Source organism: Epinephelus lanceolatus, chromosome 11, assembly GCF_041903045.1.
Source record: "Epinephelus lanceolatus isolate andai-2023 chromosome 11, ASM4190304v1, whole genome shotgun sequence".
Classification (NCBI taxonomy): domain Eukaryota; kingdom Metazoa; phylum Chordata; class Actinopteri; order Perciformes; family Serranidae; genus Epinephelus; species Epinephelus lanceolatus.
This window is the reverse complement of record NC_135744.1, coordinates 23800763-23813743: the sequence shown is the minus strand read 5'-3', so window position 1 is coordinate 23813743 and position 12981 is coordinate 23800763. Positions and strand designations below refer to the sequence as shown.

General features: G+C 39.5%; 1 protein-coding gene across 13 annotated transcripts in view; it reads left to right on the top strand.

Moving 5' to 3' along the window:
• The window catches only part of tspoap1 (TSPO associated protein 1), a 96796-nt gene that overhangs the window by 51220 nt on the left and 32595 nt on the right, over window positions 1-12981 (top strand). For all 13 annotated transcript variants that reach the window (XM_033610604.2, XM_033610587.2, XM_078172390.1 and 10 more), the window contains 3 exons: window positions 4017-4184; window positions 12471-12554; window positions 12688-12777. In XM_033610604.2, coding sequence (XP_033466495.2) covers window positions 4017-4184; window positions 12471-12554; window positions 12688-12777 — 342 coding nt within the window. The remainder of the gene's footprint in view (window positions 1-4016; window positions 4185-12470; window positions 12555-12687; window positions 12778-12981) is intronic.

Genomic DNA, 12981 nt, shown 5'->3' with positions numbered 1-12981 from the left:
ACAGTTTTGTGGTCTCTAAAATAACAATGACCCAGTCAATTCTTGTCATGTTTCAGTTTCTTCACTGGAGCTACAATGGCACTGCAACTCTCTCTTAACCTGCAAAATATCTCTGCTCATGATAGATTGAATGTTTTAAGGGTGAATCAGTTGGTAGTTTTCAGCTTTTTCATTGTAATTGCATGGATGAATGTTAATGCATCTACTGTGTGAAGGAGCAACAGTCTTATTATATGAAATGTGATATGTAAAACAAACTCGTCTTTAAAAATTACTTTAAAAAATAGCCTATGGTTCCAGGATATCCCTCAGTGACCAAGTGTGATGATGGTTGTCTTTGTGGGAGGGGTTGTTACAGACAGACTTAGTAGTAGGGCTGCGTGACATGAGGGAAATATGCAGTAACGTTGTTAAGTAGGGGTGGGGAAAAAATGATTTCTTAGGTGCATTGCGATGTGGATTATTCAGCAGTGTTTCACGAATTTAAATAATTGATTATCTAAGTGTTTAAAAACAAGATGTTGACAGAATGAAAGAGGCGGAAATCAACCGCGAGAGCAGGGCAACACCTGGACAGTCCACAGTCCAGAGTCTATCTTGTAATTCATCTTCACAAAATTAAGCTGCTGCAAGCTTGTTTTGATTTAATGTCTAAATGATTACATTTGAGAGGCGAACGTGAAGAATATTGTTCGTACTTTCTACACCATCACCCAGAGACTGATGTTAACGGAGCGGAGCAGCAATCAGCAGTAATGTCAACAAACGACCAACTGGCCAACACACGCTGCAGCATTAAACAACTTAAAAGGCCTCTGAAGAAAAGAGCTTTTTGCTCAGTCGGTTTCACCACAGAAACCCTGCGCCCGGCCTGCTCAGTGTCTTGACTTTCCCTGGAGCTAATTGGCGGGAGAGAGGCTGCTCACCACTGCTGGAGACGTTAATAACAAATATCAGAGCGCTTTGCATCCCCCTCATTTTGTTATGACCATACAGACGGAAGACTGTAAGGTGTTTCCAAATTAATTAATTCATTCATCAATGCAGTTGACTTTTTAAGTTAAAAAGTCTGCGGATCATAAATCTTAATATACAGTTATGTTTCATATTGTATTTCAGTATAAAAAGGACACCAATGAATGGTTGAGTAGTACCTTAGTGTGAAACCAACAAAACATGCACTGTATACTATTTCGGGTAAAATATGACAGTATGCCGGCAAAGGTATTCCACAGTGGCTTAGTGTGAGTGACCACCAATGCATACAATGATCAAGATGAATTAATAATCATGTTATAATCACATCTTAATCGAATCATGAGGTGCTTAGAAATCCCATCCCTTTTGTCACAATATATCACAATAACAATGTTATTGGCTGTGAACAAACAGATATTATAGTGTAGTCAGTTCTGCCTTTTGTCGCTTTCAGTTTTCTGCTACAATACAAAAATAAATTGCTCGTTGAATTATAAAAATGAAATGATTCCCAACATTTCTATTAAAAGTTGAATTAAACAAAAGGCACCAATAAAAAGTTGCATTTCTAAATGCAGTTTCTTACTGATTTGATTTACTCAAAAAATCTCTGAGTGCAATATCAAAGTCTATCACAATTTGTTTATTGTGCAAGTTAACATAGCAGTGATTATAAAAAAAACAATATATACTTAGCAAAGAACCTACATAGAAATAGTCGATACATATGAGTCTTTGTATTCTGACAGAGAAATGTGTAAAATGTGCCTGAGGTCTAGAGTGATGTGGCGTTTAGTGACTGCTGGTGTGAAGGAAAGGAGAGTGTATAGGAGCGATCCCCTTTGCGGCACGTGGCCGAGCGCCTTTCATCCTGTTATTGGGTCATGGCTTTGGCTGCACTAGCACAGTTTGAGCGTAAGTAGGTTTGCTCTAAAATTAGATACTGATTCCCGACTCTTAACCCTTGACCAATGTCAGCCTGCTCCCCACCTGGATCCACATCAGACAAATCACACAGTTCATCAAAATTACTATCTAAGAGCGGGCTGCTTTTCTGGTGAGACATTTAAGTCATTGCAGCCATCCTAATTAGGAAGAACAGGCATTGCGCTAATGTGTTGTAGTCGTGCTGCAGGCTGCAGGGATTCCCCCCTGGATTATTCTTTGATTGTAGTTGGACCACAGGGAAGGGGGCTTGCTGCTAATCCCTCACTCACAGAGGGGGGTGTAATGTGAAGTGTTTCTGTGCAGTATAATATCCATACATTTGTTCCCTTCGCAGAAGTCTGTCATGTTTTTAAGATAAGAACAGGAGCTTTTGAGTACAGAACCTCAGATCTTGACGTTTCAAGATCACCTCAACACAATGAGCCTGATGCACACTTTTATAACTTGCAGGCTAGACTATTGTCTCATTCTTAGTCTGCAGTGGAATACAATAAATCAGCTACAATTAATTCAAAAGTTGCTGCATGTATGCTAACTAAGGCTAACAGGAGAGCACACATTAGAATCCTTATTTATTGCCAAGTAGATTTTCACATACCAGGAATTTGCTTTGGTATATTGGTGCATAACATCAACAGTAAAAGAGGATGAAATTTAAAAAAAAGGATAGGATAAAGTTAAAATTAAAAATATGACATATCTACTGTATATCTGAATTAAAATGAAAGAGCTGTGCAGGTTTTAGAAGCAGTAGTTTGCTCAAAGATGTGCAATATTGTCCACAGAATGTGCAGAAATTCATAGTGCAAAAAGAGTAGTAGTATAAAAAGACTATGCAAAATTCAGATCACACCTATTTTAAAATCTTTACCTTTTAGTTAACGTATTGATTTTAAATTCTTTTATTAGTTTATCAGGCGCTACATGAGCATATACACCAGAGTACCTCTCAGAAATGCTTTTAGTTTATGAAAAGTTCTGTAATGCATTAAGAAAAAAAAAATCCTGCATCCAAGCTGTTCTTTATTGTTTGTTTATTTATTTATTACAGAATAAGTGAATAGGTCTAAAATATCAAACCGTTCCTTTAATCTTTTTGATCTTGTCTTGTCTTGAGGGAATGTCTCCGTCCTTTGAGGAGAGAAGACTGTTCTCCAGTGTTGCTGCCTTCGCTACCTGAATGAACGACATTTCATTCAGTGTTTCTTTTCCTCGTCTGTACATCTTTTGCGTGGATTAGGCTACATTGATTTCAAACTCTTATGTGCTTTTTGTTCCCAGAGCTTTTGTCACACTTTGCAGTGACATGGCAAGTGTGGTTATTGCTGAAATGAAAACGAGCATTCAGAATTTTGGTGAACAAAACATAAATAAACAGTCACATACTGTGTTTGTGCTGTCGGTTATGGCGTGTAGTGTTTTGCCATGGGCGAGGCTCACACATGGGAGGTCGGCAAAGTGGAGGAAAAAAGAAGAATGGAGAGTTGAAGACAGCTGCACTCTGCGTGTCTTTGCACAAGAGCTTTGCAAGTGAAAACACCTGTGTGACTGCTGACTTTGAACAAAGGATCGGATCCTCGATGTAGCTCAATATAACCGATTCAGATCCGTTAAAAAATGCCTTGATCTGCCCTAATACTGATGTTTGAGATCAGATCAGGACATCCCTTGCATGGACTGTGCAGCATATACATACACACTCACCCTTTCCCTTAGTACCCTGTACCCTCTCTAAGATGTCTAAGATGCACCTCTAATGTGAGCCATAAGAAAAACTATGTCTGGCTAGTTTTGCTTTGGATGTTACGAACCCTGGCAATCATATTTTTAGGCAGCAGTCTCCGTCATGAGTTAAAGCCATGCTGCAGGTTTTTCCAGTTGCATAGAATAAATCTGTCCACTACAATAAAACCTGTTAATATGTTAAAACCACTCATGTTACTGTTCTTAACATCCTAAGTTTTGTCAGCCTCTTGTAAAGCACGTTAAAGTGCATTGATTTGTTAGAAAGGTGCTGTATAAATTCAGGTTTGATTGACTGATTGTAAATATGGAGTGACTGACTGAGTGATTGTCTCTGTCCCTGTCAGGTTGTAGGAGAGACCCCGTGTGTGGTATTAGATGAAGCTCCATCCAGGTGTGAGAAGACTCCCGGAGAGGAGGAGGAGTCGGGGCTGCGAGTAACGCCCCACCCGGGCCTTAGCCCGACCCCCTCCCATCAGGAGGACCACACAGAGGAGCAGCACCTACAGTTTCTGGTGAGAGAATCTGATGCTACACTCTGCTTATATTTCAGAATGATGTTGTCTTGGAGCGCAGCATGCAAACTCCATTAGTGGTGCGCTTTGTCAGGGCTCACATGCTACATATGGATTGTTTTGGTTTTTTTTCTGTCTAAATTTAATTATAAATCCAGTCTAATATTGTTCTCTTGAAAGCAGTTTTTTTGTTCATGAGAGTCCTAAATCTTTATCTTAACGTATTTCCCTTGTAAAGCACATTGAATTGCCTTGTGTATGAATGGTGCTATATAAATAAAATTGCCTTGCCTTGCCTTGCCTAAATTCCTCTTGGCAGAAATAACTGCATATTGTGCACGTATCTAGCACTCCACTTTGTGTTTTCATGTGAAACTGGAGCTTGAATTCAGTGCTGCGACTGAGCTGACGGCCACTGAAGGAAAAACTATAGTCAGATTTGTTATGTAATGCTGGGATTATTTTGATCTTGTCCCCTGGAAACAGAAGGGAAGCACATTGCCCTTGCTGCTTCTACAAGTGGGTCTCATTTTCCCTCTCAGCATCATGCTGACTTTCTTTATCAGGATGGGAAATGGAGGGTCCGCACATTAACTGATGATATCATTAGTATCAGTATAAGGCTTCATGTCTCCTCACCTTTCACTGAGCCGTGTACATGCAGTTATTTCCATAACTGTGATTTGTGTCAGAAGTATTTTGAAAAGCTGATGGTGCAGTTTTCTGAGAAGAAGCCATAATTATTGTGCAGATGTTCTGCTGTGTTTTCTAAGAAGTGATGTGATGCTTTTGAAGTCTCCAAAATGGGTCTTTACACACAGCTTTCTCATTTCACCAAAGTCCTAATTAAATCTGCATAAATATGAAGGGAATGAGCAAGTGTATAATTTAAGTTAGCCAGTGTGATCCTTCAGAACTGAACAGTACTCAGACTGGCTGCGTGAGGAGTAACTTTATTTATGTGAGCTTCATCTTTGGTGAAACTAGCTTAAATGTAGTTGGAATGTTTGTTTGTTTTTTGTTTCAAGATTTTTTGGCTTTTTATGCCTTTATTAGATGGGACAGACCAAGCATGAAAGGGGGAGATGGGGGGGATGACTTGCAGCAAAGGGCCGCACACTGGAATCAAACTTGCAGCCACTGCGGCAAGGGCAGTTCCTTTGTACATGGGTGCTTGCTCTACCCTCTGAACTACTGGACACCTTTTGCCTTTGGTGTTTTGAAAGAATCTTAACCTTACACCATAGACTATCTGTCTTTCCAAGAGCATGACTGAGGAACAGTGGGATCTGAAGGCCTTTGCACACTGAGTCCTTTTTTTGAAATTGTAGTACATCTAAATAAGAATCCAACCTCACGTTGTGTCAGTCATGTTTGCACACTGACTCTGACATTCACTGTTCAGAACAGGTTTAATTTGCTGCATTTTTTCGCATCCGCCAAAAGGCCTTAGAAAGTTTTTTGACCAAGAAGCAGTGAAGAAAATGTGGCGTAACCTGCAGGACACATACATCTGCAACAAGAGACCTTTCAGCAGGTAAGATAGTGAAATTCATGTGGATGATGACGAGGAGGAGAATGTGATACAGGATGGAGACTGCACACAGACAGAGAGGGAGGACAGCCAGGAGGGTAACCCCAGAGGAGAGAAAGGAGCAAATATGTCTTTACATTTTGTTTTGTATCGGACTCTGTGTGCAAGATTTCTAAGTGTAATGTTTTTTGTTTGTTTGTTTTTTTGGATGTTGGATTAAGAAAACGCATGCAAAATAAGCTGACTCTGTGCAATATGGAGCTACATTAGGGTCAAATGTTTTGTACTTGAAAAAATAAAATTTGAAACTGAAAATTCATGTGCTGATCTTGAATTTTGAAAAATACAATAATGTATTCAAAATAAAAATAAGTGTATGAAACGTTTTTTCAGGTTTAATATAATTTTGATTCACTTTGGTAATTCTTTTGAATGAATAATTTATTTTCACTTTTCACTTCCATATGTATTTCAACATTTGAGGTCTTCTTTTTTTCAGTTGCATGTTTTATCTTTTCAGATTCAGATCTTTTTTTTTTACAGTTTCAAATCTTTTTTTCACTTTCAAATCTTTTTTTCACTTTCAGATCTTTTTTTTTTTTTTCACTTTCAAATCTGTTTTTTGAGTTTCAGACTTTTGACCCTTATGTGGCGTGGGGGGCGTGGCATCAACTGAGAGGGGTGTGGAATCATGAGTGACAGTGCCTTCAGGGAACGTAGGAACTAAAAACATTCTGACTCAACACTTATATACACCATATTCATGTGACTGGCAGTGTAGAAATTGATGCCAGTGACAAACTTCCATTTAGAAATCTGTTTTAGACAGTACTGAGCACCAATTGTGGTATAAGAGCGATAAATTATGCCAGATTTTGCAGTTCAACAGCCACATTTTAAGTGCTGATATGTCCGATTTCCACATAGCACTGTGAACGCATCGAAGTGTCCGTTTTGCTTTCGATGATGGCGTCCAGTCGGTTGGGTCAATCTGCTGGAGCCCATACATCCAGCACACAGGTGAGAAATGTTAACTAAGCTTTGGGAAATCATAACAAACATTAAGGGGTCGTTTTTGTGACAACATACATTTTCACAGCTCCATCGTCACAGCCCTGTTGATGCTTCCACATCCAGATGTGTCCCCTGGATGAAACCTTTGAGCTTGGGGGAGAGGAAACAATCCTAAAACACCTCCCTACTCACCTGGTGCCACAAAAATCACCTGGAGCCAGGTCAGGTGAGTAGGGAGGTGTTTTAGGATTGTTTACTTTTCCCCTAGCTCAAAGGTTTCATCCAGGGGACACGTTTACTGGATGAGGAAGCATCAACAGGGCCGTGATGATGGAGCTGTGGACAATCACACTTTCCAGCTCTGACAAACTCGCCACTTAAAAGACGTCACAAAAAAAAATGTATGTTGTCACAAAAACGACACCTTAATATTTGTTATGATTTCCCAAAGCTTAGTTAACATTTCTCACCTGTGTGCTGGATGTATGGGCTCCAGCAGATTGACCCAACCGACTGGACGCCATCATCGCAAGCAAAACGGACACTACGCTGCGTTCACAGTGCTATGTGGAAATCGGACATATCAGCACTTAAAATGTGGCTGTTGAACTGCAAAATCTGGCATAATTTATCGCTCTTATACCGCAATTGGTGCTCAGTGCTGTCTAAAACAGATTTCTAAATGGAAGTTTGTCACTGGCTTCAATTTTTACACTGCCAGTCACATGAATATGGTGTATATAAGTGTTGAGTCAGAATGTTTTTAGTTCCTACGTTCCCTGAAGGCACGGTCACTCATGATTCCACACCCCTCTCAGTTGATGCCACGCCCCCCACGCCACATAAGGGTCAAAAGTCTGAAACTCAAAAAACAGATTTGAAACTGAAAAAAAAAGACCTGAAAGTGAAAAAAGATTTAAAAGTGAAAAAATAAGATTTGAAACTGTAAAAAATAAGATCTGAATCTGAAAAGATAAAACATGCAACTGAAAAAAAGAAGACCTCAAATGTTAAAATACATATGGAAGTGAAAAGTGAAAATAAATTATTCATTCAAAAGAATTACCAAAGTGAATCAAAATTATATTTAACCTGAAAAAACATTTCATACCGTTATTTTTATTTTGAATAAATTGTTGTATTTTTCAAAATTCAAGATCAACACATGAATTTTCAGTTTCAAATTTTATTTTTTCAAGTACAAAACTTTTGACCCTAATGTAGCTCCATAGTGCAAAGGCCTTTAGACAGTGGGGTATCCTAGAAGAGTTAAATGAGTAACAGGTGTAGGAAAAGCACCTCAGCTGAGTAAACACTGAGTAAAACCCCCTGAGAGATGACTTTAACCCACAAAGCATGCAGGTGATATTTTTAGTAATGCGAGCAACGTCGCTCAGCCTACCACTTCAGTCCAGATGACTAGATGAGTCCAATTATCCTGGCCGAAATAATTCTCACAATATTATCCTGATAATCATCAAAATATGCTTTAAACTCCTGAAGTGGCACTTAAACATACTGGAATCAATTCACCTTACAGTATTTAATGCCGGGTTCACACTACACCACATTTCTGTCCGTTCTGACAGTCATTATGTCAGATTACGCGATTGTGGAGTCATAAAACCATGCCCAGACATGGCTGACAGACACAATGGTCCACACTCATCATCCCCAGCCGTTTTTCACGACGTGTGTGATGTCATCGGGTTAATCTTGTCTGATTTGAAATGGCTTTATATCTTTGGATATGAAATATGCCGGATGACTGGTAAAGATCTTTTGTGGTTTTTGAGGTTAGTGTGTATGCTGTCTCTTTGGGTGCTGAGTCAATCAGTATAGTTCATTTGATAACTCAGAGGACTCCTTTTTTAATTTCAGGGGACTTTTTATTCGTATTTCCACATTTATTAATTTCAGGAAGCTTTTTATGTCCATCTGCTACATTCATGTTAATGAGGTGTGGTTATCACACAGATTCAAACCAAAGCAACAATGAATCACAATCAAACTGAAAGTCATTTATGTATTTATTGCACCATTTATTTATTTTCATAGTCATATTCATCTCGTCATTGATTTAATATTGACCTACAGTACAGGCCAAAAGTTTGGACACACCTTCTCATTCAATGCGTTTTCTTTATTTTCATGACTATTTACATTGTAGATTCTCACTGAAGGCATCAAAACTATGAATGAACACATGTGGAGTTATGTACTTAACAAAAAAAGGTGAAATAACTGAAAACATGTTTTATATTCTAGTTTCTTCAAAATAGCCACCCTTTGCTCTGATTACTGCTTTGCACACTCTTGGCATTCTCTCCATGAGCTTCAAGAGGTAGTCACCTGAAATGGTTTTCCAACAGTCTTGAAGGAGTTCCCAGAGGTGCTTAGCACTTGTTGGCCCCTTTGCCTTCACTCTGCGGTCCAGCTCACCCCAAACCATCTGGATTGGGTTCAGGTCCGGTGACTGTGGAGGCCAGGTCATCTGCCGCAGCACTCCATCACTCTCCTTCTTGGTCAAATAGCCCTTACACAGCCTGGAGGTGTGTTTGGGGTCATTGTCCTGTTGAAAAATAAATGATCGTCCAACTAAACGCAAACCGGATGGGATGGCATGTCGCTGCAGGATGCTGTGGTAGCCATGCTGGTTCAGTGTGCCTTCAATTTTGAATAAATCCCCAACAGTGTCACCAGCAAAACACCCCCACACCATCACACCTCCTCCTCCATGCTTCACAGTGGGAACCAGGCATGTGGAATCCATCCGTTCACCTTTTCTGCGTCTCACAAAGACACGGCGGTTGGAACCAAAGATCTCAAATTTGGACTCATCAGACCAAAGCACAGATTTCCACTGGTCTAATGTCCATTCCTTGTGTTTCTTGGCCCAAACAAATCTCTTCTGCTTGTTGCCTCTCCTTAGCAGTGGTTTCCTAGCAGCTATTTGACCATGAAGGCCTGATTGGCGCAGTCTCCTCTTAACAGTTGTTCTAGAGATGGGTCTGCTGCCAGAACTCTGTGTGGCATTCATCTGGTCTCTGATCTGAGCTGCTGTTAACTTGCCATTTCTGAGGCTGGTGACTCGGATGAACTTATCCTCAGAAGCAGAGGTGACTCTTGGTCTTCCTTTCCTGGGTCGGTCCTCATGTGTGCCAGTTTCGTTGTAGCACTTGATGGTTTTTGCGACTCCACTTGGGGACACATTTAAAGTTTTTGCAATTTTCCGGACTGACTGACCTTCATTTCTTAAAGTAATGATGGCCACTCGTTTTTCTTTAGTTAGCTGATTGGTTCTTGCCATAATATGAATTTTAACAGTTGTCCAATAGGGCTGTCGGCTGTGTATTAACCTGACTTCTGCACAACACAACTGATGGTCCCAACCCCATTGATAAAGCAAGAAATTCCACTAATTAACCCTGATAAGGCACACCTGTGAAGTGGAAATCATTTCAGGTGACTACCTCTTGAAGCTCATGGAGAGAATGCCAAGAGTGTGCAAAGCAGTAATCAGAGCAAAGGGTGGCTATTTTGAAGAAACTAGAATATAAAACATGTTTTCAGTTATTTCACCTTTTTTTGTTAAGTACATAACTCCACATGTGTTCATTCATAGTTTTGATGCCTTCAGTGAGAATCTACAATGTAAATAGTCATGAAAATAAAGAAAACGCATTGAATGAGAAGGTGTGTCCAAACTTTTGGCCTGTACTGTATATGTCATTCCATACTGTTGTGGCTGATGACTGATGCTTTTTAAACGTGGCCCTTTTGAAAGTCCCACATTACGTGCTTTTTGTGTGTTTGTTTGTTTTTTTCTAATTATCTGTTAATTTTATTTTGTATTTACTCATTTATCAACAGCATTTTTTCCAAGCAAATTGTTAACCTTATCATTTTGACAGTTTATCGATGAATTGTGAGTTTAATTTAATTGTTCAATGAACTTCTGCCCTCAGTTTTAGAGGGGGGGCTGTGAATGATATACGAACTTGAAGTATACATGGAATGAATTGTATGGAATTGGGGGTGCAGGGGTTTGGAGAGTATGTACATGTTTGTATTTAGTCACTTATTATTATTTCCGATATAATATTCTCTACCTTGTTGAGGGTTTGTGTATGAGTGTTTTTGGTTCTTCCTGTATTTGTGCTTTCTTTCTTCATTTTGCTTAGGGTGTTGTTAGTAATTTATCTCGGTTACATGTCACAATGGTATCTCACATTTTAAAAAATAAAGTTAAAAAACAAGAAGAGTGCAGAGGAGACATAAAGCAACCTATGACTCCATATGTGTGTGGGAGGAGATACACGTTTGTCTATACCATCCTCTGGCCATCAGAAGGATTTAGATCATGAGGAAGTGGACAATCAGTGGTGATGTCCCTTATGTTGGCAGAAATATGTATGGTCGTGAACAGTGAGAGACAAACAATTCTTTGATCCCAATTTAATCACGCCACGAAGTACACATTGACAAACATATTTTGATGTTTGTCATTTCAAGAGATGATTTAATAAGTCAAGACAGATGCAGTTTGTTGTAGGTCTGTCCGTTTGGTTTTGTGTGAACTGCTAACTGAACTACATCTCTCCTCTTGCACAATATTCATCACTGATATTATTATTGCCACTAGCTGGGCACGTTTCACTTTGTTCCTCCAGGACGAGGCAAAAAGTAATAAGTGAATTGAAATCACTACAAGGGAAGTGAAAGAACAAGCAAGACGAGGTGCTTGTGTGAGAACATCTATATGGAGTACACAGGCATCATAGCTTCAGCAAAAGAGAGCTCCATGACATCTAGAACGTGACTTTTAGGTGTGAAGTCTTTCTAATTATGTATTTTCACAGTTGTATACTTTAACAGTTTGACAGCAATCACTTACACAACTATATTTTAAATAGACAAATATCGTGTGTGTAATTCATGGAACAATTAAAACAGGATAAAATAATTATTTGTCTCTCGGGGTTCATACCACCCATAGTTTTTTCTGAAATAAGGTCCCATGGTTGTTCTGTTTCTGGGAGAAAAGTCTGAAAAACACAAGTTAAGTTGGACTCACATCAAATAAAAAGTTAAGTTAGAAGCGTTGATTGTGAAACAGCTGACAGTACATTTAAGTTCCAATCAGTGCCGCCATCGCGGTAGTTTAGCTTCACAGCCCTAATTTGCCTATAAAAACACAACGTTGTTGCTTGATACACATTATTCAGGCCTTTGATACACAATCAAGCAAATCAGACCACAGATTGCAGTTTAATTATCATTATTGTCTTGCTGTGTCATCACTAGTGCAGTATCTCTTCCAGTCAGCTGCTGGTGGTCTGTAATTAGCCTGTCTGTCCTGTAGCTTCCCCCCACACGGTCACAGCAGTAATACTTGATTGAGGTCCTGTGGCTGAAATAAGCTGATTTCTCCGATGCTGGTCCTGCATGTAAGCTGCATTTAGAATAATTAAAGGATGCTAAGCTTTGCAATACCTCATTGCTATGGGGTCAGAGGTCAATACGGAAACTAAAGCCAATGCATTCTGCATAGTAAAATGTAAATGCAAATCACTGACGTTATATTCCATGTTGTTTTTACTGGTTTTGCTCTTATATGCTGCTCTTTGTTTGAAAGTTTGCCCTGTTTTAAACCATGCCAAATCTAAACTCAATATTAGATTTCAAACTAAGGATTCAGTGTAACTCTATTTGTTTTGTTCTCACTGTTGGTTCAGGAAAGCGAGCTGAGCAAGAAGAGAAAAGAATGTGAAAACCTTGAGCATGAAGTAAAGAAGCGGCAGAAGAGATGTCTGGATTTGGTAAGCAGTATTTCCTTCTCCTCTCATGCTCTCTGGCGGAGTTCCAGTCTGGTTTTAGCATTACCGTAGGATGACTTGGACGGCATGGACTTCCTCAGCTTTATCTGAACTTTGTCGTGTGGTTTGGTGACAGGAGAGCCAGCTTGAGGATGAGCGAGGCAAAAATGAGCAACTAAAGGAGGAGGCAGATCTCCTCAGGAGGAAGGCACAGCTGCTCGACCAGGTCAGTTTCAACATGAACGTGTTAAGCTTTTTTGTGTCTCAATAAAAATGGCTCTAGATTTCATAGTTGTGGCATTCAGAGCTGTCAGTTGGGGTAGTTTACTCACCAACTCAAAGGATAACTTCAGCATTTTTCAACCTGGACCCAATTTTTCCATGTTTTTGTGTCAGACTGACTAATGGGAACAACAAAATTTTGGTGCAG